The sequence below is a fragment of the Trichosurus vulpecula genome, chromosome 1, assembly GCF_011100635.1.
Source record: "Trichosurus vulpecula isolate mTriVul1 chromosome 1, mTriVul1.pri, whole genome shotgun sequence".
NCBI lineage: Eukaryota > Metazoa > Chordata > Mammalia > Diprotodontia > Phalangeridae > Trichosurus > Trichosurus vulpecula.
Window position 1 is genome coordinate 547,943,733 of NC_050573.1, and position 27,133 is coordinate 547,970,865.

Sequence of the window (27,133 nt, forward strand, 5' to 3'; positions counted from 1 at the left end):
AAAAACCTGGGATGACTTATATGAACTAACGCAAAGTGAAATAAGCAGAACCAGGGAAACATTGTACACAGTAACAGCAATATTATAATGATGTTCAACTGGGAAAGACTTTCCTACTCCGATCAAGACAATAAATGATCCAAGATAATTATAAAGGACCCATGATGAAAAATGCTATCCGTCTCCAGAGAGAAAACTGATGAACTCTGAGTGAAGATTGAAGCACACATCTTAAAACTTTATTTTTCTTGGAGTTTTTGCATATTTTCTTTTTCATTAATTAATTTCTTTTTTTTTTCATTTACAACACTCAGTACCACAAGTTTTTGAGTTCCAGATTTTCTCCCTCTCCCTCTCCTCCCCTCTCCTCCCCAAGATGGCATGTAATCTGATATAGGTTCTACATATACCTTCACATTAAACTTATTTTCCCAATAATCAAGTTGTAAAGAAGAATTATAACCAATGAAATGAACCATGAGAAATGATGTAGCAAAACCAAAAATAACATAAAATAAAATAAAATAAAAAGAGAGAGCAAATAGTTTGCTTCAATCTGCATTCAGATTCTGTAATTCTTTCTCTGGATGTGGATAGCTTTTTCTATCAGGAGTCTTTTGGAGATGTCTTAGAATCTTGCATTGTTGAGAAGGGCCAAGTCTATCAAAGTTAGTCATCACAGAAGCAATGTGTCTGTGGTTGTGTACAATGTTCTCCTGGTTCTGTTCCCTTCACTCATCATCAGATCATATAAGACTCTCCAGGTTCTTATGAAGTCCATCTGCTCCTCATTTATTCTAGCACCATAGTATTCCCTTACATTTGTATACCACAACTTGTTTAGCCATTCCCCAACTGATGGGCATCCCATTGATTTCCAATTCTTTGCCACCACAAAAAGAGCTGCTTTTTGCATATTTTCTTTTGCAAGAATGGCTAATAGGAAAATACATTTTGCATGACTTCACATGTATAATCAATATTATATTGTTTGCCTTCTCAAGGGGTGGAGGAGAAGAGGAAGGGAGAGAATTTGGAACTCAAAAAAATTTTTTAATGAATGTTAAATTTTTTTTGCATGTAATTGGGAAATATTTAATGAAGTAAATAAGCTTAAAACAAAAAACAATGAAGAGGGAAAAGCTCTTGAGTCCCATTCCATTCTAGATCTATTCACTTCTTTGCCTACTTTCTGCCCTGTTCACATTGAAATTTCCAAGATAAAAGTCACACTAAGTCTATTGATCTTGCTGGGTTTCCTATGACCACGCAATGAGCAAGCTGGTTTTTGATTGGAATTTGTTTTTTATTTATTTTTGTTTGTGTGTGTGTGTGTGTGTGTGTGTGTCTTGACGGTGATAGTTCTACTTTCATTCATCCACATTACTTCACATGAAACTGATCTTGGTTGGGGAGTAAGGTTTGTGTAGAGAATAAACCACAAAAGATAAGATAACTGGGGTCCAGGAGGAACCAAAGCCAAGGCTGTGTGTCAAGAATGAGAACAAATCAATTTTTTTCTTTTCTTTCTCCACCCTCTTCCTCCCTAGCTGCTCCTGCCCACTTTTTTTTTTTTTTTGGTTGTTCCTCCATCTCTTTTTTCTGTTTTTTAGCTGCTTCTTAGAAACAGCTCTGAAACCTGGGGCATCGCAATGGGGCACACTCCAACCATGGCCTCAGGTGCCTTTTTCCTACTAATAGGTGAGTAAGAGTCCCTCCGAATTGGAACAGTAGATGAAGGTTTCAGATGGAGGGAGAGGTCAGACATCTTAGGGGCTTGTTGGATTGAGAGGGGGAGCTGGATATAGATGAATAGAAATAGGGAGGAAGGCAAGTAACAGAGGAAAGGGCATGCTGGAGCCAGATCTTACCCTCTAGCCATTGTTAAATTTTCAGCGTGAGCATTTACATCTTGAAAATAAGCCAACCACACAAATCAGAGCTTGATTTATTGTTCTGTTGTTTATCTAGATTTTAAAAAGTGATGAAGAAAATGTTAATGATGCAGATTAAATTTAAATGTGCATTGTGCACACATTTTTGGAACATCCATTGTTAGATATTTACCAGCACACGATAAGAACAGAGAGTGAGATAAGGGATAGGGCTCTAGATACCGAGAGCTGGCAAAAGAGCAGGGATTAGGGCTTTGAGAACCTGTACAGAAAAGGAATAGACAAGGGGTTTTTACTTTTTCGTGTGTCTTTGGCAGTCTAGGGTGGGAAGAGAACAATCATTTATGTACCACCTACCATGTGCAGGTGCTATGCTAATCACTTTAAAAATATTATCTTATTTGATCCTCACAAAAACCCTGTAAGGTAGATGCATAATAATTTATACTGTACTATTCTATAATATGTTATTACTATATGTTAATATATTAATAATATGTTAATGTATAATTTATAGCATAATGTAATAGTTTAGTAAGATAGAATAATGATTTATGCTCATTTTATAGTTGAGGAACTAAAGCAAATAGAAGTTAAGTGGCTTGCCCAAGGTCACACAGCTTGTAAATATCTGAGGCAACATTTGAACTCAGGTCTTTCAGACTCTAGGACCAGACCTCTATTCACTGAAACAGACGGACTCCTCAGAATTTTTTTTAAAATTGTAATTGAAGGAAAGGAAATGCTAAATTTCAGTTAGAGGTTAAGTTAAAGTAAAAACGTGGGTTTTTTTTCCCCATCCAAGTTCACAGATCCCCTGAAGTCTATCCCCTGCCAACTTGGGAGTCCATGGACCCTAGGTTAAGAACCCTTGGATCGGATGGAGAATACACCAAGGTGTTTCTCTATTGTTCTGATTGTTTTTTTCAGGAGGAGAAGGGCTTGGAGTAGAGTTGAATTTTGTTATCTGATTTCTGTAAGAGGAGGGATAGAAATGGACTAGCTATTTTGTTTTCATGTATAATTTTTTTTAGGGGGTGAGGAAAAAGGAAAGGGTAAAAGAAAGGAAGAGAACTCTAATTGTTTAATGGGGAAATTACACAATAGAGTAGAAAGAAGAAAACTATATTGGGCAAAGCAGTAGGACAGAGGAAGGACAGCCATTTAACAATGGGACAGTACTAGAAACCCAAGAGTTAGGAGAAATGGCCTTAACAACTTTAGAGAGGAGTAGGACTGAGGATAGAGACAAACAATGATGGCAACAACAGACCTGTGTCTGGGGGACAGAGTAGGTCTGAAAAGCAGCAGATTCTAGTGGAGAAGTCTAGGGAGAGGGGGAATGAATTTCTCTCCAAACTGTCTCCCAACACTCCTCTCTCCAGGGTTGATCTCCTGTCATGGTTTCAATCTGGACACTGAGAATGCAGCAGTCTTCCAGGAAAGTGGAGCTGGGTTTGGGCAGAGTGTGGTCCAGTTCGAGCAAGCTGGGTAAGGACTTTAGTTTCCTCATCTGTAAAATGCGGAGCTAGGTGGTGCAATGCAATAGAGTGCCTGGCCTGAAGTTAGAAAGACTCGTCTTCTTGAGTTGAAATCTGGCCTTGGACACTTACTAGCAGAGCGACCCTAGGCAAGTCACTTAACCCTATTGCCTCAGTTTCCTCATTTGTAAAATGAGCTGGAGAAGGAAATGGCAAACCACTGTAGCAACTTTGCCAAGAAAACCCCAAATGGGGTCATGAAGAGACAGATGTGACTGAAAAAAAAACAACCAACAATAATAAAGAGACTGGACTAGATGATTTCTATTACCTCTAAGATTCTTTTCAATTCTAAATCTATAATCCTATAACTTTGGAAGTTAAGCGGTCTGGAGAAACCTTTGTCTCAGCACGTTTACCCCTCCCTCCACCCCAGCCCCCTCTTTGATCTCCATTTCTAACAGTTCAGGAGAAAAACCACAACCTTCCCTCACTTAGACTCAAGAATTCTGCACGAATTAAAGCAAAACTACAGATTGCAATAATTCTTTCTCTGTTTGTGAAAGCCTTTCCTTTCTCTACCCTTGATTAGGTGCCCCTCCCTTCCCCTTCCCCATTCTTTCTGGAAAATATAGCTTTCTACTCAAAATCTTGTGGAAGTGAATGTTGAAAACTGAAAATAAATTAACAAATGCAAAAAATTTTTATGAACTTAAACACAATATAAAATGGTTATTGACATATACGTAGAAGGGAAAAAAGTTGTTCATGAAAATACAAGTTTCTACTTTTTGCAGTTTGTTGTTCTTTTCTAAGTAAATAATAAAAATTAATCCATTGTTAAAAAAAAAAGAAGATATAGCTTTCTCCTCCATTCCCTACGTTGCCAAGTGGGAGGTCTTTTGCACACCTTGTCTCCTGTGATATTAGATTCAGCCTTTTCTCCACAGAGTGGTGATTGGGGCACCTCTAGAGAGAACATCATCCAACCAGACAGGGAAACTCTACAAATGTGAATTTGGTACTAAGACCTGTATGGCCATTCCCATTAATGGTGAGTAAAAGCCCCTGACTTAGGAGCCCACCCTGTATCTTTGCTGTTCTCTCTACTCCAGGACTTTATATGCCAGAGAATCCAGCTACCCTGCTCCTCAGCCTCTGCTCTCCCTCACAGACTGAGCTCCTCCTCTAGAATTCTGGTTTCCTATTCTCCACAATTTAACTCATCACTTTTCCACCCTTACTGTACTCTTCTATCCCAAACCATCACCCCTCTTCCCCTTAACTCCCCCTCCCCCAAAGCTAGATATTTTCCCTTGGACTTCCCAGACCCTACATATTTCTTAGAATGGAGGTATCCTCCACCATACCTCTCAGCTTAGCTATACACAAGTCCAAATATTTGACAACACACTCAATGCATGTCTGTGTCTCCCCAGTCCCCCCAGAGGCAGTGAACATGTCCTTAGGACTCACTCTGGCTACTGGAGCAAACCCCTCACAGCTTTTGGTAAGTCGGCCTGAATAATGGGAGAATAATGGAGTCTAGAAGTCAGGAAAGGGTGGAGGCTGGTCAGCAAAATGTCTAGATGTGGAAAAAGTTGATGTTTTGGAGAATTCCCCTCCAATTCCTCCTGCTCCCCAGGCCTGTGGTCCTACAGTACACCGAACATGCAAGGAGAATGCATACATAAATGGTTTGTGCTTCACGTTGGATTCAAACCTGATACAAGAGCGTCATTTCCCAGCATCCTTACAAGGTAGGTCACTGTTAGGATGCCCAGATTCTTGTATGGAGGATATGAAAAGAGCAGCCACCAGGCTGTGAGTTGAACCAATAAGTGTGTGTGTGTCAGGGGTCCTGGGAAAGGAGGGATCATTTGCCCGGTGTTGATTCGGTCAATTTAGGGGTGTTGTGTCAGGCTCTCCTGAACATACTATATTTAGTATCCATAACATCAGTGATATAAGTGGGCCACTTTTCAACATGGGACACACGATTATCCCAGGAGGGGTTGTTAGAATACTAAAATGCAATTAAACAAAGTCCTAGAGGATATCAGACAACTCTGGGCCAGGTCACCACCATCCCAGGTGATCCTTCCTGAGTCCCAATCAAAACAAAGATTCATTCATTCATTATTTCAATACTATTAAGTACCTTTTATGTATCATATATTCATTCACTCATTCATTCACTGTTTCACTATTAAGTGCCTACTATGTATTACATACAGGCACTGGGAGAGACACAAAGATAATAACTCTCTTGGAGTTTATACATGTACAAATCTACCATATACCTGAATGCACAAAGAGTCCGTGATTTTATCAGCACAGGGAACTCCCAGCTTGGAAATTCCTTCCACCAATTCACCTGTCTACAGCTAGGAGATCTACTAGGCAGTTGCCTGAAGCACATAGGGATTAAATGACTCCCCCACATCACAGCTAGTAAGCATCAGAGATAAGATCTGAACCCAAATCTTTATGTCACATTACCTATATCTACCGTAACTTTATAAATAATCAAAGTAAAGAATGGAATAGGATAAGAGCACAAGAAGGGTACAAAAGTGTTCTTTTCTAGAAAGAAATTGTTATTTCAAACTGGGCAGGGGTGGAGGTAGGTGGTGGCTGTGGAGGAACAGTAAGACTTCATGGAAGGATAGCCAGGATTTCAATAAAAGGAGATTGTGACAATGTATGGAAGGCCTCAAGTGTCAGCCCAAGATATATGGACTTTACTTGGCAGCCAAGTGGGAACCGTTGAAAAGTTTTGAGCAGAGGAATGACACAGTAAGATCTGTGCCTTAAGAAAGATTAACTTAATAGAGGTGTGAAGGATGAATTGGAGGGAGGCTATTGAGAGGGTGACCAGTTAGGAGGCTACTGGCATGCTATAGGCTAATAGTTCTCAAACTTTTGGGTCTCAGGATCCATTTAAACTCTTAAAAATTATTGGGGACTCTGAAGAGCTTTTGTTTATGTGGGTTATTTCTATTAATATTTATCATATTAGAAATTAAAACTGATCAATTTTAAAATATTTATTTGTTAATCCATTTTAAAATAACAACAACAAGCCCATTACATATTAACATAACACATTTTTATGAAAAAATAACTGTATTTTCCACAACCACAAAAAATTATAAAAGTGGCATTAACTTTTTTTTTTGCAAATCCCTTCAACATCTGGCTTAATAGAAAACAGATTCTCACATCTGCTTCTATAGTCAATCTGACACAATATGCTATTTTTGCTGAAGTTTATGAAAATAATCCAGACACATAAACACACACATGCACATAGACACAGTGTACAGCCAGGAGGTGCCATGGACAGAGCACTGGGTTTAGGATCAAGAAGACCTGAGTAATGAGAGCCCTCTGCTGGACATATACACAAAGGAGAGCCCCATAAACATCAAGTGCTTTTTGTAGTAACGAAGAACTGGAAAAATAATAAATGCCCATTAATTGTCAAATGGGTAAGTAAATTGTGGTACACGAATGTAATGAAATAGGATTGTACTGTAAGTTAAGTAAATACGAATAGATTGTCGGCCATGGAAATAAATAGGAGGAGAGCAGAGTTCGGATAGATTTTGGAAATAGAAGCAATAGGATTTGATTGCTGATAAGACATGGGAGGTGAAGAAGAAAAAATCAAAGGTAACACAAAGGTATCAAATATGGAAGACAGGGTGAATGGTTTTGGCATTGGCAGAAATTAGGAAGTCAGGAAGACATTAGGTTTGGGGGGAAAGATAAACTCAGTTTTGGGCATGTTGAGTCCCTGATGCCAGAGATTTCAAGCAAGTATTCTGTAGGCTATTAGAAATGCAACTGTGAAAAAGCTCTAGGGTAACAACTTAGGGACTAGGTGAAATTGTGGATAGAGTGCTGGGCCTGGAGTCAAAAAGACTCATCTTCTTGAGTTAAAATCTGGCCTCAGGCATTTGTTAACTGTGTGACTGGGCAAGTCACTTAACCCTGTTTGTCTCAGTTCGCTTATCTGTAAAGTGGGCTGGAGAAGGAAATGGCAAACCATTCCAGCATCCTTGCCAAGAAAACTCCAAATGGGGTCATGAAGAATCAGACGTTGAACAAGAACAAGAACATAGATTTGAGAGTCATAAAATGATAGTTGAAGTCATGAAGATGAATGAGACTTCAAAAAGATAGTGCCAACTTGTGTCAGCCAGCCTAAGGTATGTGGACTTTATTTGGTAAGCTACCAGAAGCCATTAGAAGGCTTTGAATAGAGACATCAAATCAACAAGCATTTATTAAGTGTCAACTGTATGCCAAGCATTATGCTAAGTATTGGCAGAGCAGAGGAATGCTGTGATTAGATTTACATATATTTGTTCAGTCACTTTTCAGTCATGTCTGACTCTTCATAACCCCATTTGGGGTTTTTCTTGGCAAAGGTACTGAAGTGGTTAGCCATTTCCTTCTCCAGCTCATTTTACAGATGAGGAAACTGAGGCAAACAGAGTTAAGTGACTTGCCCAGGGTCACACAGCTAGTAAGCATCTAAGGCCAGATTTGAACTCAGGAAGATGAGTCTTCCTGACTTGAGGCCTGGTATTTTATCCACTGCACCACCTGGCTGCCCCTAGATTTATACTTATAGAAGGAAGATTGGAAGGAAACTAGAGAAATTGCCAAGGAATAGAGCATAAAGAAGAGAAGAAAAGAAAAGAGAGAGAAGGAAATGGAATAAACCTAAGCATGTGAAATAGAGTAAGAGACACTATAGAGGTTCTTTACCTTAGTCCATGAGCTTGTTTTTCTAATATTTTGAAAACTATATTTCAACATGATTGGTTTCCTTGCAATCCTATATATTTTACTTTGTGCCTTGAAAACTTTTATTCTGGGGAGTCCATAGACTTCACCAAAATGCTAACGATACCCATGACTCAAAAAAGATTAAGAAGCCTTGCTATAGAGGAAATGTAGGACTGGAGAAGAGGGTGGGATAACCATGTGGTGAGAGCAAAAAATAACAGCATGAATATGTAAAAGCACCTACAGGAAGGCCTCTAGACCATTGGGTAGCTCTTCTAAGGAGCATCTAAAGGAGAACATGGACCAGAGGGGCATAGGATTATAAGAACTAAAGCCACTGCCCAATGGATAGGTGGTCAGGGGATAGCAAAAAACAATTCCCAAAAGAAGAATGGTAAGCTATTAACCACGTGAAATAGCTCCTAATCACTAATAAAAAGAGAAATATAAATTAAATAACTCTAAGACTTCTTCGCACACTTAGCAAGTTAGCCAAGATGACAAAAGTTAGTATGTGAATGTTGGAAGGATGTGAAAAACCAGAGCACTAACGCATTGTTGATGGAGCTGTGAATTGGTCCAAATATTCTGGAGGAAATTTTGCAATTATCCTAAAAAGTGACTAAAATGTCCATGTCCTTTGACCCAGAGTTCCTACTCATGGGCATTTATACCAAATAGGTGAATGATAGAAAGAAGGGCCCCATAAACACCAGTACTTTTTGTAGTGGCAAAGAACTCAAAACATAATAGATTTTTCATCAATTGTAGAATGGCTAAATAAGTTGTGGTACATTAATATGATGAAATATTGTTGTATAGTAAGAGAAGCTGAATATGATGGACAAATACAAAGAAGCTTGGGAAGTCTTACATGAACTGATACTAAGTGAAGTAAACAGAACCAACGAAACAAAATATGAATTGACTATAGCAATATAAATGAAAAGAACAAAATAATTGAAAATGAATGTTGTTGAGATTTTAAAGACCAAAATTGGCCCCCAGTGAAAATATATGAGACAGAATCTTACTTTCTTTGCAGAGGTAAGAAACTACGGGCATTTAAAGTCAGAATTTTTCAATATATTAGGTTAACTGAACTAGAGATGTTTCCCCTACTTTTTAATTCTTTTTTATAAGGCATGGTTCTCTGGGAGGGGCAAGAGGAGAGATACACTGGGAAACATTTTTGTTGTTGTTGAATCACTTTTCAATTGTGTCCAGCTCTTTGTGACTCCATTTGGGTTTTCTTGGCAAAGATACTGGAGCGATTTGCAATTTCCTCTTCCAGCTTACAGATGAGGAAACTGCCCAGGGTCACATGGCTGGCAAGTGTCTGAGGTCAGATTTCAATTCAGGAGGATGTCTTCTTGACTTCAGGCCCAGCACTCTATGATACACTGCAACAGCTAGCATTTCCCCATTGGGAAATATAGGTGATGTTAAAAACAAAATATATAATAAAGTCTTATTTTTCAACTGCTAAAAGCCAAAAACAATCACACAAGATGAGATCACATGGATGGGTTACATTTTGCTTTGATGGAAGAAATACCACATCAGTGAGATCTCAGACTCATTGAACTTTTGAAGTAAAGTTTAGAAACCCATACTCAGAAGGGAAGGAGGCTCAGGGATACAGATGTGCTCAGAGGCAATGAATTAGGTTTCTGGGAGAGAAACAGGTTAGTTGGGTTCTTGAGAGATACTGGACTTATTTAGGGACTAAGGTTATGGAGACTCCAACGAATGATGTTCTAATGTCCCAAAGATGTAATCACTCATTGCCTGAAGGGAGAGAGCTAAACCATAGTGATTTTTCCTTCCAACTCTATTTTTTATGATTATTTATAATAAGTAATGTTTCTTCTCCTTGCTTTCCCCCAGAGTGTCCAAAGCAAGCAAATGACATTGTCTTCCTTATTGATGGTTCTGGTAGTATTGCAGCAAAGCAATTTGCACAGATGAAGAATTTTGTCATAACAGTGATGAACCAGTTCAAGGGAACCAATGCACAGGTGAGGGCTGTGAGGTAAATTGCAGACACCTCAGTTGTGTTACTCAAAACAAGTAGGAGTGGGAGTAGGAGAAGAATGTTAAATATCTGGGTGAAAAGAAAAAATTATTGGTGGTGGGGAAGACTGGGGAGGCAAATAGTTTCCAAAAGTCAGATAGGATTGGAGTAAATATCTGGCCTTTTTGGATAGGGGCTCTGACTGGGGGCTCCTTCTCCAGAGTAATCCGAGACTTTCTCCCCCACCTCTTGCCAGTTTTCTCTAATGCAGTATTCTGATGACTTCGACATACATTTCACCTTCAATGATTTCAAGAATGATCCTGCTCCACAAACCTTGGTGGATCCGATTACGCAGCTACGTGGGAGCACACACACAGCCTCAGGCATTAGAAAAGTAGTGTAAGCTCCTGACTCACAAGTTGGAATAATAACATTTTAGAGTTTTCAGGGATCTTTGAGATCATACTACCTCTTATCCCATGTAGAAATCCTTCCTGCAGGATCCCTGAAACATGATCTTCCAGCCTTAATTTATAGACTTCTGACAGAAACATTCCCGAGGAGGGCTGTTTCCTTGTTGGATAGCCAGTTCTAGTTGCTAGTCCTTTCTTATGGTGAAGTAAAATCTGCTTCCTTGTAACCTGGGGAGGCAGTTTATACAATGCAAAGAGCACTGATTTTGAATTCAGAGGACCTGGGTTCAAATCTTGCCTTTGATCCTTACTGACTGAGGTAACTTGAGCAAATCACTTAAACTCCTTTGCCTTGGTTTCCTCCTGCACAATTAGATGATTGGACTAGATGGTCCCTAGGTCTAAATCTATGATCCTATAATCTTATATTGTTTCACCTAATGGTCTTAATCCAGCCTCCTGGAATAACAAAGCACTAGTTGAATAGCTCCTTTTTATAACAGGAAAGGGGTTCCTTCTCTTTAGAGGAGAGTATAACATCTCTGTAAAGTATAACAGACCTACAGATATTTGAAGACTGATATAAACCCTGACTTTTCTCTTCTGAGTTATTTTATCCGTTCTTTGTATAGTTAGGTTCAGACCTAGTGGAACGGCCCTACCCAAAGATTGTTAATGAATACCTCCTCAGACTAGGAGGTGTTAAGTGAGATCTAGTGGGGATCAAACAAGAGATAAAATATGTAAAGCCTTCTGAAAACATTAAAGCAGCAATAATAACATTTAATTATAAGAATTTTATATTATTATTATTTGCTGTATTAATTTATTATCATGATCACCATCTAGTGCAGGACATCTTAAACTTTTTCCACTCCTGACCCCTTTACCCATTTCAACTTAGAACCAAGGCTGCAGTGAAGTTGCAGATGCAACATGGGCAAGTGATGCCTCACATTCATTTAGTGTTTGATTTTGAATTAATTTTTGGTTGTGCATTCAGAAAATTTTTACTGTGGCCAAATTTTTCACGTCTCTATATGGGGTCGAGACCCACAGTTTAAGTAGCGCTGAATACAGGGCCATGGGAGTCTGTCTAAAACTTGGTTTTGTTCAACGTTTTTATCAATTATTTGGATGAAAACATCAATAGCATACCTATATAGATTTGCACATAACACAAAATTGGAAGGATAGCTAACATGATGGATGAGAACACTGAGATCCAAAATGAACTCGATAGACTGGAACAATGGGCCAAAACTAATAAGATGAATACCAAATCACAAAATCTCAGAATTGAAAGGGACCTTAAAGGTCAGATCCAAGACATTTCTGAACAATAATTATCTCTACAGCATTTCCAAGGTCATGCAGCCTTGACTTGAAGACTTCCATTGAGGGAGAGCTCAGTGTCTCCACTGGCACATAATTCTCCTTTCAGATTTCTCAAATTGTTAAGAAGTCAAAACTAATATGGCATTAGGTTTTTTCCCCCTAGCTACCATATCACACTGTTGAGTCATGTTGTACTTGCGCAAACCCTAAATTTTTTCAGACAACCCATCTGTCCATGTCTTGTACATTTCGTATTTGTGAAACCGATTTTTAAGCCAAGTGTGGGACTCCATTTAGCTCTATTAAATTTCCTTTTATTAGACTCAGCTCTATATTATAGCTTGTTAAGACTATTTTGGATCTTGACTCTCACATACAATATATTAGCTATGCCGCCTAGTTTTGTACCATCACCAGATGTGTAATAGAATGGAAGGGAATAAGCATTTAAGTGCCTACTACATGACAGGTACTGTGCTAAGCACTTTTCAAATATTAAATCAATTTTAAAAATTTGCTAAGCATGCTATTATCCAAATTATTGATAATGTTAAGCAGCACAAGGCCAAGCCAAAAAAAAATCCTGGGGCAATCCACTCAATTGCTCTTTCCATGTTAACACTGAGTTATTTTTTAAAAGTCTCGTTTAATATTTTATTTTTCCCAATTACGTATAAAAACAATTTAACATTTTTTTTAAATTTTGAGTTCCAAATCCTCTCCCTCTGGCCCCAGCCCTATCCCCCATTAAGAAAGCAAGCAATTTGACATAGGTTATACATTAGTAGTCATGCAAAACATATTTCCATGTAAGTCATTCTGTGAAAGAAAACAGAAAAAAAAACAAGAAAAATAAAGAAAAAACATCGTTGATCCGCATTCAGGTTCTACCAGTTCTTTCTCGATATTGACAGAACCTTTCATCATAAGCCCTACAGAATTATCTTGGATCATTGTATTGCTGAGAATAGCTAAATCATTCACAGTAGATCATCATACAATATTGCTATTACTGAATACAGTGATCTCCTGGTTCTGCTCATTTCACTTTGCATCAGTTCATGTAAGTCTTTCCATGTTTTTCTGAGAGCATCCTGCTCATTATTTCTTAAAGCACAGTCATATTCCATCACAATCATATACAACAGCTTGTTTAGGCATTCACCAATAGATGGATGTCCCCTCAATTTCCAATTCTTTGCCACCACTAAAAGAGCGATTGTATATATTTTTGTACACATAGGTCCTTTTTATTTTTTTATCTCTTTGGGATGCAGACCTAGTAGTGATATCACTTGGTAAAAGGGTATACATGGTTTCAATTTGGGTGCATAGTTCCAAATTGCTCTCCAGAATGGTCCAGAATGGTTGAATCAGTATACAACTTCACCAATAGTACCTTAGTGTTTTAATTTTCCCACACCCTGTCCAACATTTGTCATTTTCCTTTTCTGTCCTATTAGACAATCTGACAGGTGTGAGGTAGTAATTCAGAGTTGTTTTCATTTGCAATTCTTTAATCAATAGTGATTTAGAGCATTGTGTGTGTGTGTGTGTGTGTGTGTGTGTATGTGTGTGTGTGTAATAGAGAGCTTTGATTACTCTGAAAACTGCCTGTTGATATCCTTTGACCCTTTATCAATTAAGGAATCTCTTCTTTCTATAAATTTGACTCAGTTTCTATATGTTTTGAAATGAAGTCTTTATCAGAGAAACTCACTGTAAAAAAATCGTTTTCACAGTAATGATTACCAACTATGTATTTCCCTTCATCTTATTTTCCCCTTATTTATCCTACTTACTCTCTCTCTCTCTCTCTCTCTCTCTCTCTCTCTTTCTCCCCCTCCCTCTCTCTCTCCTTTTACCCTGTTCAGTCTCAAAAGTGTTTTCCTTTTGACTTTTACCTCCCCCAACCTTACCTCCCTTCTATCAGCTCCCCCCACCTTCTCTTATTGCCTTCCCTTCCTACTTTCCTGTATGGTAAGAGATTTCTACCCCCAGCTGAGTGTGTATACTATTCCCTCTCTGAGCCAATTCCAATGAGAGTAAGGTTCACACTCTCCCTTCCCCTATCCTTCCCCATTTCCCCCTCCACTGTAATATCTCTTTCAGGCCTCTTTTATGTCAGATAATTTATCCCATTCTACCTCTTCCTTTCCCCTTCTCCCAGTGCATTCTTCTTTCTCATCCCTTAATTTTATTTTTTAAGATAATCATACCATCCCATTCAGCTCACACCTCTTCTTTCTGTCTATGTATACTCCTTCTAACTGCCCTAATAATGTGAAAGTTTTTAGGAGTAATAAATATCATTTTCTTATGTAGGAATATAAACAGCTTAACCATATTGAATCTCTTATGATTTCCCTTTCCTGTTTACCTTTGTATGCTTTTTTTGCATCTTGTATTTGAAAGTCAGATTTTTTATTCAGCTCTGGTCTTTTCATCAGGAATGCTTGAAAGTCCTCTATTTCATTGAATATCCATTGTTTCCCCTGAAGAATTATACTGTTTTTCTGCGTAGGTGATTCTTGGTTGTAATCCTAGCTCTTTTGCCCTCTGGAATATCATATTCCAAGCCCTCTGACCCTTTAAGGTAGAAGCTGGCTAAATCTTGTGTTATCGTGATTGTGGCTCCATGATATTTGAATTATTTCTTTTTGGCTGCTTGCAGCATTTTCCCCTTGATTTGGGAAATCTGGAATTTGTCTATAATATTCCTGAGAGTTGCATTTTGAAATCTCTTTCAGAAGGTGTTCAGTTGATTCTTTCCGTTTCTATTTTATCCTCTGGTTCTAGAACATCAGGGCATTTATCCTTGATAATTTCTTGAAAGATGATGTCTAGGCACTTTTTTTTGATCATGACTTTCTGGCAGTCCAATAATTCTTAAATTATCTCTCCTGGATCTATTTTTCCAGGTCAGTTGTTTTTCCAATGAGAGATTTTCTTCTATTTTTCTTTCTTTTGATTTTGATTGATTATTTCTTGATGTCTCATAAATTCATTAGCTTCCACTTGCCCAGTTCTAACTTTCAAGAAATTATTTTCTTCAGTGAACTTTTTGTACCTCCTTTTCCATTTGGCCAATTCTACGTTTTAAGGAGTTCTTCTCTTCAGCGAATTTTTATTTATCTTTTTCCATTTAGCAATTTTACTTTTAAAGGAGTTCTTTTCTTCATTGGATTTTTGTGCATCTTTTACCATTTGACCTATTCCGTTCTTTAAGGTATTATTTTCTTCAATATTTTTTTCTGCCTCATACCAAGCTGTTGATTCTTTTTTCATGATTTTCTTGCATCATTCTCATTTCTTGACTTTTAACTCTATGCTAAAGTGGCGCTCTGCTTCCCAAGTAGAGGGAGCACTGTCTCAAGATTCAGGTTTTTTTGTGCAACTATTTTCAGAGATAATTCTGGGGACCTGTAAGTTTTTGGCTCTTCTAAGATGGCCTGATCTAGGGAGAGGTGTATTTACTACTCTCCTGTACTGTGCACTGTTTTCGGTCCTCGAATTGTGACCAGGGTCCCTGTTCCCCTGTAGCTACAAGCTTTGCTGTGTTAGTGCTCCTCCTCACACTGGAACTAAGACCCCATGACTGTGACCCAGATCCAAGTATAGCCAATGCAACAGACTCCTGTCCCTGGTGCCACCAAAGGGACCCCTGTAAATTTCTTTCTGACCTGTTGCCAAATCCCCTTACTGTGTATGGGCTGAGAGGTCTGGAAACTTCCACTGGTGCTACTGATTCAATCACCCTGAGACCTGCTTCTGGTTTGCTGGGCCCTGGTATGCACTGGTGTGGTTTGTGCTGAACTGCACCCTTCTATCACCCTCATGCAACAGACCTTTCCTGCTGACTTGGAAAATTGTTTCACTCAGTCTTTTTGTGGGTTTGGCCACTCTAAAATTTGTTTAGAGTCATTATTTAAAGGGATTTAGAGGTGTTGGGAGGGACTTCAGTCAAGTCCCTGCCTTTACTCCACCCCTGACATTGAGTTATTAATGATTATTTAACTGATGACTGATTATTTAACTGATGACTTACTTCCAATTTGTTACTTAACTTTAGATACATAGGAAAAAATGTAGATAATGAATGGGAATAGCCATTGAAAAAGTCCTGGGAAAAACTTGATCAAATAGGCTGAGGTTTAAACTGTCCATGTGTGGAATAGAAAAGGAACCGTCTCAGCCAAATCAACAACCTGTCTACAACAAAAAGGCAATTCAAGAATACATGAAATGGGTGGAGATGAACCTCTTACCTACAGGTAAATCTCAAATACTAGAACAGCAAGGCACTGAGGTATTCCAGGTAAGTGAAGTTTCCTGATACTTGAATTAAATATTTAAATGCCATGTTTATTTTAATAGCAACAATTACATGTGTAATAAGCGCATCATTTTCCATCCTTTCTAATGAACAATGTATTGAACATAATTCTTGGTGCCGCCACATAATGATGATGAACAGAAATTACTATCTTGGGCTATGGACATTCTTATAGGGACCATAATGATATCAGCTAAAGGTTATTTCCTAATCTCAGTGGTTTACATCATAGGGGTTTACCCTGGGCAAGGCAATGGTCTGGTTAGGAAAACTAAGCTTATCACTGTGAAGTCAAACATCAATCAAGATTTGTAGTACATGGAAAAAAACTGAGTCAGTGCAGAAAACCTCAGTGAAGCATGGAGTCCAAGTGACTGGGGGGTGGTGTGCTAGAACAATTCAAATTTGCCTGCTCAGCCTTACCCGAAGGTCTGGACAGTCCCTGTGGATTTAAAGGGCCTCGACTAGGTTTGACTAGTTTTTTTCATTTGGCAGGAGAGATTTCTCTGGATGAATGAGGAATCCAACCTCCACAGGGACTTGAGACCCAAACTTGGCCTTTTTCTCCTCACTGTTATTACCCTCCCAGGGACCAAAGTTCAGTCCCACAGTTGGGTTCAAAAATCAATTGCAAAAGAACAAGATGAGGGAACCGGGACGAGACAATAGTTGGTGTAAATAGGATCTGGGAAAGTTCTAATAACCTACGGGGCAATACGAGTCAACTTTTAATGCTGTTGTCAGAAAGGTTAATGTGATCTTGAGCTGTGTTAATGGAATTATAAAATGCAGTTGAAGTTCTGTTGAATTGTGCCTAGTCAAATGGCATCAGAAATATATTATTAGGTTCTGGTCATCTCATTTTAGTCAAGATATCAACAGATATCCATAAGAGGACAGTTAGGATTTCAAGGTATTTGGAAACTAAACACTACGAAGAATGGTTGAAGGTACTAGAGCTAGCTCTAACCAGCTCCAATTATTGAATTTTCAGTATGTTTACCCCTCAGAAATTAGCAAGCACTACCAATTGGGGCTTAAATTTTTTGTTGATTTTCTAGGCTTAAGAAAGTGATGGAGAAAATGTTAATAATGCAGATTAATTAATAATGCTGTGTGTGTACATATTTTTCCTCCAGAAAACCAGTTGTTAAACATTTAGTAGCACACCCTTGGCACTGGAGATATTTAGTTAGTCTGAAGTAGAAAAGGCTTTGCAAAGGTGGTGTAGCAAAAAGGACCTAATAACAATTTTCAAATCTTTAAAAGATTGTCATATGAATGAGGGACTCATACACTTTTCATCCAGAAGTATTCTTTCCTCTGACTCTTGTGATTATGCCTAATTCCTAAACTATGTTGACACCGTTCTCCCTAGGGAAAGAAGACATGAACAACAAGAACTAGCATTTACATAACACTTTAGAGCTTATAAAGTGCTTTACATATGATATCTCATTTGATCCTCACCACAACCCATTGAGAATTATATGCTATTTTTATCCCTATTTTATAGAATAGGAAAGTGAAGCTAAAAGAGTCAGTAATTGGCCAAAATTATGCAGCTAGTTTCTGAGGCAGGATTCAAAACCAGGTCTTTCTGACTCCAAGTCCAACTCTCTAACAACTGTATGTACTAGTTTGTTTGAGGCTGAGCACCCAAGATGAATATCAGCGACTCTACCCAGGTCTAGTAGACTTTTAAGCCAACTCTGTGCCACCTGGAGTGCTATTGTACCCTAGTCAGGCCAGCCCAACTCTTGTGAAAGTGCAATATGTGAGAAAGTGAGGATGAGCATGTAGGACTGAGAGTTTCGCTTTTCTGGTCTGAAGTTCATCCTTCATGTCTTCCCTGATGTTGTGAGACCCTGACTACTGTCCTCAAGTTTTTGCTGCTAAATAACTCTTTCACCTCTTCTATTAGTAGTTCCCCAATAGGTAGGCACTACCTTAGTTTCCAGGGTTTTGTGTTGGTCTGGGGTGAAATGCCATTTAGTATATATATAAAGTACTGATCAACTCATTGTCTATGGTGCCTTTAACCATAATGTAGTTTCCAAGTTTATCTCTTTTAAACAAATTTATTTTTGAGATCATAATTGCTGTCCCTTTTTGAGTTAAGCTGATGCACAATAGATTTTGCTCCAAACCCTTATTTTAACTGATTCTCAGTCTTTATATTTCAAGTGTGCTTCTTTTAAACAGCCTAATGTTTGGTTCTGCTTTCCGATTTATTCTAATATTCTCTTTCATTTTGCGGGTAAGTTCATACTATCCACATTCACTCGTATAATCATTAATTGTATATTTCCTTCCATTCTATTCCTTTATTTTTCCCCCTTCCCTTTTGCCTCTCTCTTTATAAAGAAGAAGAACAGGTTGATTGAGGAATGTGTACAGTGATCTATGCTTGATGCAATCTACTTCTGCTTCCTTACTCCTTTTCTCTTCTCTTTGCCCAGACACTAATCATAGGTTCTTACTCTTTCTTTCTTACCTTTTAACCCCCTTCACAACTCACCCTTCAATTATTTTGATTATGAATAATTTCTCCCTGAATCATCTGTTCTCCCTCTTATTCCTTACTCTCTTCTTTCAGTTTTCTCCTATTTCCCTGTTCATTGTATTAATTTCATTTTATTTCCTGTTTAATGTATTCAGCTGAATACATTCAACTCAATGAATGTATTTTATCCCAAACCTCTGTGTGTGTGTGTGTGTGTGTGTGTGTGTGTGTGTGTGTGTGTGTTCTAATTTCCTTTGACTAGTTCTGATGAATGTGAGATTCTTCCACTCCTTCCTCTCTGTATGTATCATCTTCTACTTATACATCCAGGTTGTATAGATGGTAAATTTCCCTCCCCTTTCTCTATTTTTCTTCACTAGTGTATTCCTTCCTCTGCCTCTTTTCTTTCTTCTTGTAAGACCCTCAAAACACAGCAAAACTATTACTTTTATCTAACTCTCTTTATAACCCTTGATGACTTTAGGGTCCTAAAGGGGTAGTTGTTTCTTCTTGCCCAGTCAAGATGTGAACACGTTATCCTTATATTGTCCTTTCCAATTGCTCAAACATATTTGGCTATTTGTATTTCTGTTGATTCCTGTGTTTGCTTTTCAAAGTTACTACTTAGCTGGAGTCTTTTTATCAGAAATACCTGAAATTTCTTCTATTTCATTAAAGTCAAATTTTTCCCTCCATAGAATTGTACATAGTTTTTTTGGGCAGGTTGTTCCTGACAGTATGCCTATATCATTTGACTTTTAGAATCTCATATTCTAGGGTTTATTTTTTTCCCTTGATAGTGGTAGCTGCCAAAACTTGTATGATGTTATCTGTGGCTCTGTGAGACTTTTCAATACAACACAATACAATACATTTATTAATCATCTACTATATGCTAGGCACTGTGCTAAGTACTAGAAATACAAATAGAAAAGTAAAGAAAATTCCTGCCCTCAAGGAGCTTATAATCTAATGGAGGAAGACAATATGAAAAAAGAAGTTGAAAATGGAATGGGGTTTGGTAGGGGAAGTATCCAACATGGGGGCATGATGATGGTGAAGTCAAAACCAAGTAGTGCATCTGGTGGGAAACAAAGAGTTGCCTGGGTTCTTGGACCCTCTTTAAAGGAAGGCTTCAGGGGTTTTTTTGCCTGAACATTTTCTCTAGATGTTTACAGTATTTTGTCTAAGCTCTGGATTTCACATATCATGTTCCTGGGAGTTTTCATTTTGTGTTTCTTTCAGGAGGTGACTGGTGAATTCTTTCTATTTTTTTTCTTCTGTTTTCAATTGATCAGGAAATTTTCTTTCATGATTTTTTGAAATATCATATCCAAGCTCTTTTGTGGTCATGGCATCCTTGAATTGTTTTCCAGATCTGTTGTTTTTTAATATGAGGCACCTTATATTTTTCTACTTTTTTCAGCCTTTTAACTTTGTTTTACTATTTTTCACTACCTCATAAAGTCCTTAATTTCTGTTTGGTCCATTCTAATTTTCAAGGAACCTGTTACTTGGGTGATGTTTTGTACCTCTTGTAGCAAGCTGTTAATGCTATTTCCAAATCTTTCCTTTAATGTTCTTATTTCTTTTCGAATTCTTTCCTCACAAAATTGTATTTCATAATATGATTTTTAAAAAACTCTTGCATCATTGCTTCCAGGAATTCTAGTTGACTTTGTGCCCAATCTGTTTTTCTCTTTGGAGCTTTGTTTTTAAACATTATGGACTTATTCTTTCCTTCTGAGTTTTTGTCTTGGAAGTCCCTGACTCCATAATATATCTTTACCATGGGAGTCTTTGTTGTTGTTGTTGTTGTTGTTTAGTCTTTTTTCCAGCCTGCACACTTCTGAAGGGAATCTTAAGGTCTTGTTTGCTCTTGATCTTTATTTTCTAGGACCCCGTTGTTTTCTTGGGGTATCGAGTGCTGGGTTCTTAGGACCTCTGGATTGGCTAAGGCTAGGGAACTGCAGATTTCATTGTGTCCCAAGTAATGTAGGGTGAAGTCTGATTACTGCCTTACTGGTCTAAACTTATAAATTTCTAATGCACGTTTAGGTCTAGGTAACATAACTGCAGGCTTGTTCCTAGTTGGAACTCCAGTAAACTGATACCTGCACGTTTCAGGTCTGTATTGAGATGGGGTTTGGAGAATGTAGGGGTGGCATCTTTATAAACAAAAATCCTATGAGATCTAAATTGATATTTTTATAATTTGTCCTTCTGGCATCTTGAAGTATTTTTTTTTTGCTTTGATGTAGTTTTGAAGCATAACAGGTGTACATTTAAGAGAGTTCAATTTTGATTTCCTCCTTTTGAGGGTTCTATGAATCTTTTATATTTAAAGCATGTCATTGTTTTTTATACTTCTGGGAAGTTTTCTTTTACAATACATTGAAATATAATGGTCAGATTCTTGTGATCTTTAATATTTTCTTTAACCACTATAACTTTAAGGCTTTGTTTCTTTATCTGTTCTCCAAATCTATCACTTCTAAACATGTTACTTTACAATCTTTTTCCAATTCAATTATTTTCTGATCTTGTGTTGTCTCACCCGTATCTCCTAGCATTCTGCTCTCCACTATGTCAATTCTGATCTCATCTGCTTCGATTTTCTTGATATTTTCTCCATGTTGATTTCAAAATTGCAAAGTTTCACCATCACTTCCTCCTAAGATGTAATTGTATATTTCATAAAGCCCCATACTGTTTCTTATGCAGCAGTGGATGCTATTTCAATATACATTTCTTCTGACATTTTTGTCTCTACCTATTATTCCAAAACACATTTTCATTGTGACAGAGCTGTCTTTCAGTTCACCTGTTTATTTTAAATTTTCATGTGAGGATTTCTGAGAACTTAATTTCTTTTCAACATTCTTATTGTTATTTGTGAAGGAGAGCATGAGAAGGTATGCTCCTTTATAACCATCTTCTCTGAGATCTTCCCAGTGTTCTTTTCAAACATTTCCCCTTCATTCAGGTCAAGAGGACTAATTTTTTGTTTGTTTGGTGTTTCTTCCAAGTACCTCTAAGTGCCTGGCACTTCAAAAGTGATGGTTGGATTAGAACACTGGTAAATGGGCCTGATTACCAAGAACCTTCTTATCTTATCTCAGGCATCCATCAAGCCCTTCCTCCATGCATGCCTCTTCCCAAAACTGGTTGTAGTGCAGCCCTGTACTATACTCATCTTCTGTTCTCCCTTCCTCCAGACTAGACAGGCCTCAGAGTTCAGATCATGATCTGTCATGTCCCTAACTCTCTGTATTAGCTAAGCTGCCAGGATATCCCTCTCAAAGTCTGTCACAACTTAGTCTAGTGGAAATTGAAAACTCCACCCTTTTTTTCTTGGACAGACGAGAACTATTTAAAGAATGGAATGGAGCCCGGAAAGATGCCACCAAGATCCTCATTGTCATCACAGATGGTCAGATACAGGGAGATAGTTTGAAGTACAGAGATGTCATCCCAGAGGCAGAGAAAGAAGGGGTCATCCGATATGCAATTGGGGTATGGAACAAGAAGAACTTTTTCCTGGCTCTTTCTTAAGCTGTTAGCTATAATTCTTGCTTTCCCTCTCTTGTAGTTTCTCTTTTAAGACATAAACATACCCCCTACAGCTCCTTTTGTCCACCCATGAACCCTGTTGTCTCCTAACAAAGGGAACAGAGTTGAGATTCTGTTTCCTCAGAAATTTCCGGAAGGTAAGAGTCCGTTCCCACATTGACCCTGATTCTGCTGTTGTCCACTGGTGACAGGTGGGACGTGCCTTTAGAAGCCCATCTGCTCTGCAAGAACTCAGGACCATTGCCTCTGACCCATCAGAGGAGCACATGTTTCGGGTGGATAACTTTGATGCTCTGAAGAACATCCAAAACCAATTGCAGGAGAAGATCTTTGCTATTGAAGGTAAGATGGGATTCCCATGGCCCAAGTCCAGATCTAGTATCTTTCATCCTCACACAACCACTTTCCTTCCCACTCACTAGATTTTTGGCCTGCTGGGGCAGTCTAATTCTAAACAACCAATTCTGTATCTTGTTCCCCAGATCTTAGTCTCCTTCCTGTTCACCGAAACACAGATCTTTTGATTCCTACCCTCCAAATCTTCTCTAAAGTCCATTCTTCTGAAATAGAGGTGACTGGATCCTCATCCACTAATTTTGCTTATGTAGCTTTCTCTACTTTTCTCTAAATCTGGACATTTTGTCTCCCACAGGAACCCAATCAGGGGGCAATAGTTCTTTCGAGTATGAGATGTCTCAGGAAGGCTTCAGTGGTGTTTTCACCTCTGTGAGTGGATTTTACACAAGTCCAGGGTGGTGAGGAAATGGGGTAGAAGTGGTATGAACTTGAATAAGGTCCAGAGAGAAGGCAGAAGAGTCAGTAGGAATCATTCCCCCTGTCTGGATGGGCAGATGGAGTACTTCATTAGTTCTTCCCATGTCAGAGGGAAGTGGGATGTGGGCACTCTGCTGAGCAATAAGGATTTTACAAATTGTCTCTTCCCCTCTAGTTCTAATACTTTTTTCTCCTAGGATGGGCCTCTACTGGGTACAGTGGGGAGCTTTGACTGGTCTGGTGGAGCTCTTCTGTATGATCAAATTGATAAACCCACATTCATCAACATATCCCTGGCGAACTTGAACATGAATGATGCTTACTTGGGTAAGGGAGATACCCTCATGTTTGAGAACATGAGAGCTATGGAGAAGAATCTTCCCTCATTTAAAGTGAGATCCACAAGAGAAAATACACTTCCCGTTTTGTGGGTTCATCTCTTCAGGTTATTCTATTGATGTTGTCGTTCAAAGAAACACCCAAAGTCTGGTCATGGGAGCTCCTCGATATCAACACATGGGGATGGTGGCAATGTTCAAAAAGAGCTTTAACACTTGGGAGAAGACAGCCGAGGTCATGGGGAAACAGGTAGGTGATGTGGGTATTAGGTTTAACATAAATGCAAAGAGAGATAGGGCAGAGAGAAAGGATGACAAAATGCTATAGTTTCCTGCTTCCACTCCCACTACCTGTAGCTATGGAGTTCTTTCCCACAGATGTAGCCTCAGGAATATAGCCACCTTCATGACAGCTTCTTGTGGTCAGTAATTTCCATTTACAGGTTTTCATCCAAGTTATCTTAAGAATAACAAAAATGAACACAAGAGTCAAGACTGACAAGGGCATATACTATACACGGGTAAATGATTACAGGTACACAAAATAGATAAAGGATAGTACTTTGTGCAACCTGAAAGATAAGACTTTCCTCATGATATGCAAACCTGAAGGAACCAAATTCCTATTCAGCCACTGGTTAGCACAATCCGGAAGGCAAGCTAGTTGATCCGTGGAGGCAAGAGAGTGGCAAGTGCTGCCAATAGTCCTGATGAGAACCCCAGCCTCTTTCCCACTCTGAGGCTGGTTGTAGACAGCTATAAATACTGAAAGCATGTGAGCCTCTGGGCTTATTTTTAGGCTGGCCCACCATATTGCCCTGGCCTAGCCCTGTGTCTTAGTTGGAAGAAGAAAGAGCAAGAGAAAAAAGTAAGACCCAGTCATGGCAGAGCAGGGAAGCTGGGGTAGGGGTGGGGATGGGGGGTGGCGGCTATGGAGGTGTTCCTTAAGGAGCTTTCTCTACTTGTCTGTCTTGTGTCGTGTTTCCCTGGGGAAACCTTGTGTATCAGGCCATGCTGCAAGCTACTTGACATCACAGGCAGAGATAACACCAAAGGGCTAGCTGATGGTGATGCCTCAGTTGCATGGTCAGCTGATGGTCAGCCTCAGCTGCCTCCTCAATAGGACCTTCACTCTGCTTTTAACTTGCCTGAGTCAGATGACACGGAAGTCTGACATCACCTGAGTGAACTCCATCCCCTGCTCTCGTCCTTAGAAACAAAACACAGAAAGTGAAAGAAGGAAGGGACTTTGGAACTCATCTAGTCCCCTCCTCATGATCCAAATGGCAGTGTTATGAGCTCAGTAAAAGGGTACACTAAAGTCCCTGTGGAGGTGGATAAGTGACTTAATCTTTATCTTCCTCAGATTGGTTCCTATTTTGGCGCAACCGTGTGTGCAGTAGACGTGAATGGAGACAGCAACACTGACCTGATCCTTATTGGGGCTCCTCATTACTATGAACGGAACCAGGGAGGCCAAGTGTCTATCTGCCCCTTACCTCGGGGAGTAAGTAGATTAATGGGAGGCAAGGAATCTAGGTCTTGGGTAGAGATGATATCTGAAGTGAATGGCTGGAAGGGTGGCCCAGGATTTGGAGTCTGTCACAATGTTCATTTTTCAGAAGGCTAAATGGAGCTGTGAAGTTGTTCTTCGAGGGCAGCCAGGGCATATATGCAGTCGTTTTGGGGCAGCCCTGGCTGTGCTGGGGGATGTGAATGGAGATAAAATAATGGATGTGGCTGTGGGGGCACCAGGGGAGGAAGAGAACCGAGGAGCCATCTACTTGTTTCATGGAACGGCTGGATCCAGAATCAACTCTTCCTACAGCCAGGTGAGACTATTTATTTCTCCTAACTTGTCATCCTTTGGGTATCTCATTTTTTTTCTTGACTTCTTTCAAGTTCCTTTTGCCCTATTCTCTTTGTGATTCAAAGCTTCTCTCCAAAATCGTATGAGTATTATAATGACATCAAACCATACATAAATATAATCGAATTCATTCATTTTAACAAGCATATTTTTAAGTAGACCCAGAATGCTTATCTCATTGTGACATGAGTCCAGATACCTGGTCTGAGTTTCTTATCAATTGCAGGTCTATAGGGTAAGGTCTGTGTGCAGGCCTAGAAACACCACATGATCAATCCCAAACAATCCCTTCATTGTAGTAACTATTTTTCATTGGTTGAACAGTTAGTCAGTATCATTACTTTTGTCCATTTTTCAGGGTCGACACCTCATGTATAGATTGGGGATGGAGCTGCTATACCTGTACATGATGTCTTCTCATCCTTATCCTGTCTTCTAATATAGATTTGACCTTTGCTTTAACTAGGTGATAATAATCTGATTATGTAAAGATAGCTAGGCACTGAGATCATAAACTGTGCCAGGGTCCTGTGATTGTTCATGGAGAGTTCTGAGAGCCAGAGAAGGAAGTGGAAACAGTTTGACTGTTTGAGATTTATCCTCCATCTTAGGAACATGTGGGGAGGTGCTGATACCCAGGCTTTTTCTCCCTAATTCTTTTGCTCAGAGAGACTATGACAATTGAGTGGTGTGGTTATCAGTTGGTGAAGACAAGGTGGTTTCAGTGTTGAATAAGTATAGTTTGATGAGAATGCCACCTCAGAAACAGTTTTCCTGTCCCCAACTCTGAGAAAGTCACTGTGTTAATTGCCCTTTCCCCCTGTATCTAAGCAGAAAAGCCATTCCCTGACCTTCCAGTTGTAAGCTTGCCATTGGCTACAGTATTTCCACTGGACATTGCTAGCCAGAACTCTTCCTTTTCCTTTGCATTTTCTGTTTATCCTTTTTTCAATATTGGATATCGAGTGCTAGACAAAAGAATTTAGCATGCTAACCTGTGTTTGAGTTATTATTTGAGAAAAAGAATCTGAAACCAGAAACCATCTCTAATAGGAGATGCATTTATTTCCCCCTCCCCCAATCAGGAAGCATGGGACTAGCAGCTGAGCATTGGGGTCTCCCTGGGAATTCACAGACCTGGTAGATTTGGCTAAACCTTCATGTCCCTCTAGACTATCTGCGTATTGTGAATGTATGCATATGTATGTAAATAGTGAGCCAAAAAGCCATCAATGAAAGGGTTAGAGGAGAGAGATTGTGCCACCAAATGCTTTCTTGGGGTTCTCTACCCAAATTATTTTAGTCTGTGCTACACTTGAGGACTTCACCTACCATACTGGCAGTGTGTTAAAGTCCTACATGGAGTATAAAATACTATGCACACATATGTACTTGTTTTCCCCAACAGAATGTTAGCTTCTTGAGAATGGAGACTGTTACATTTTTGTCTTTATATCTCTGATACCTCCAGTAGTATCTTGCACATAGTACATGCTTCATAAATACTTGTTGATTGATGGTAAAAGATGGCAGGGAGAAGATAGAGCTGCCCAACAGTTATCTTGTTTCTCTCTCCAAAGACAATGATCTTTAAACTGGAAAGGACAAAACAAAAATTAAAAATAGTGACTTAATACCCAAAATAAATAAGAAGAGAGTAAGAGAATGCCTAGCTACCTTAAAGTTAAAGGCACCAAGCCCAAATTACCTACATCCTGGAGTACTGAAAGAACAGGCAAATGGAATTCCTGAGTCTCTGGCAATTATCTCCAAAAGACTATGGAAA

The 27,133-nt window shown here is 38.9% G+C and overlaps 1 protein-coding gene across 1 annotated transcript in view; it reads left to right on the plus strand.

The window, feature by feature from the left end:
• Positions 1-1,652: 1,652 nt before the first annotated feature.
• Positions 1,653-27,133, plus strand: part of LOC118841617 (integrin alpha-M-like) — a 60,544-nt gene continuing 35,063 nt past the window's right edge. Inside the window, exons 1-14 of the mRNA XM_036749178.1 lie at positions 1,653-1,701; positions 3,281-3,386; positions 4,327-4,430; positions 4,816-4,886; positions 5,022-5,136; positions 10,070-10,200; positions 10,453-10,598; positions 22,155-22,308; positions 22,557-22,707; positions 23,018-23,091; positions 23,337-23,466; positions 23,585-23,727; positions 24,844-24,984; positions 25,100-25,309. Of these exons, the coding sequence (XP_036605073.1) occupies positions 1,653-1,701; positions 3,281-3,386; positions 4,327-4,430; positions 4,816-4,886; positions 5,022-5,136; positions 10,070-10,200; positions 10,453-10,598; positions 22,155-22,308; positions 22,557-22,707; positions 23,018-23,091; positions 23,337-23,466; positions 23,585-23,727; positions 24,844-24,984; positions 25,100-25,309 (1,725 nt within the window). The remainder of the gene's footprint in view (positions 1,702-3,280; positions 3,387-4,326; positions 4,431-4,815; positions 4,887-5,021; positions 5,137-10,069; positions 10,201-10,452; positions 10,599-22,154; positions 22,309-22,556; positions 22,708-23,017; positions 23,092-23,336; positions 23,467-23,584; positions 23,728-24,843; positions 24,985-25,099; positions 25,310-27,133) is intronic.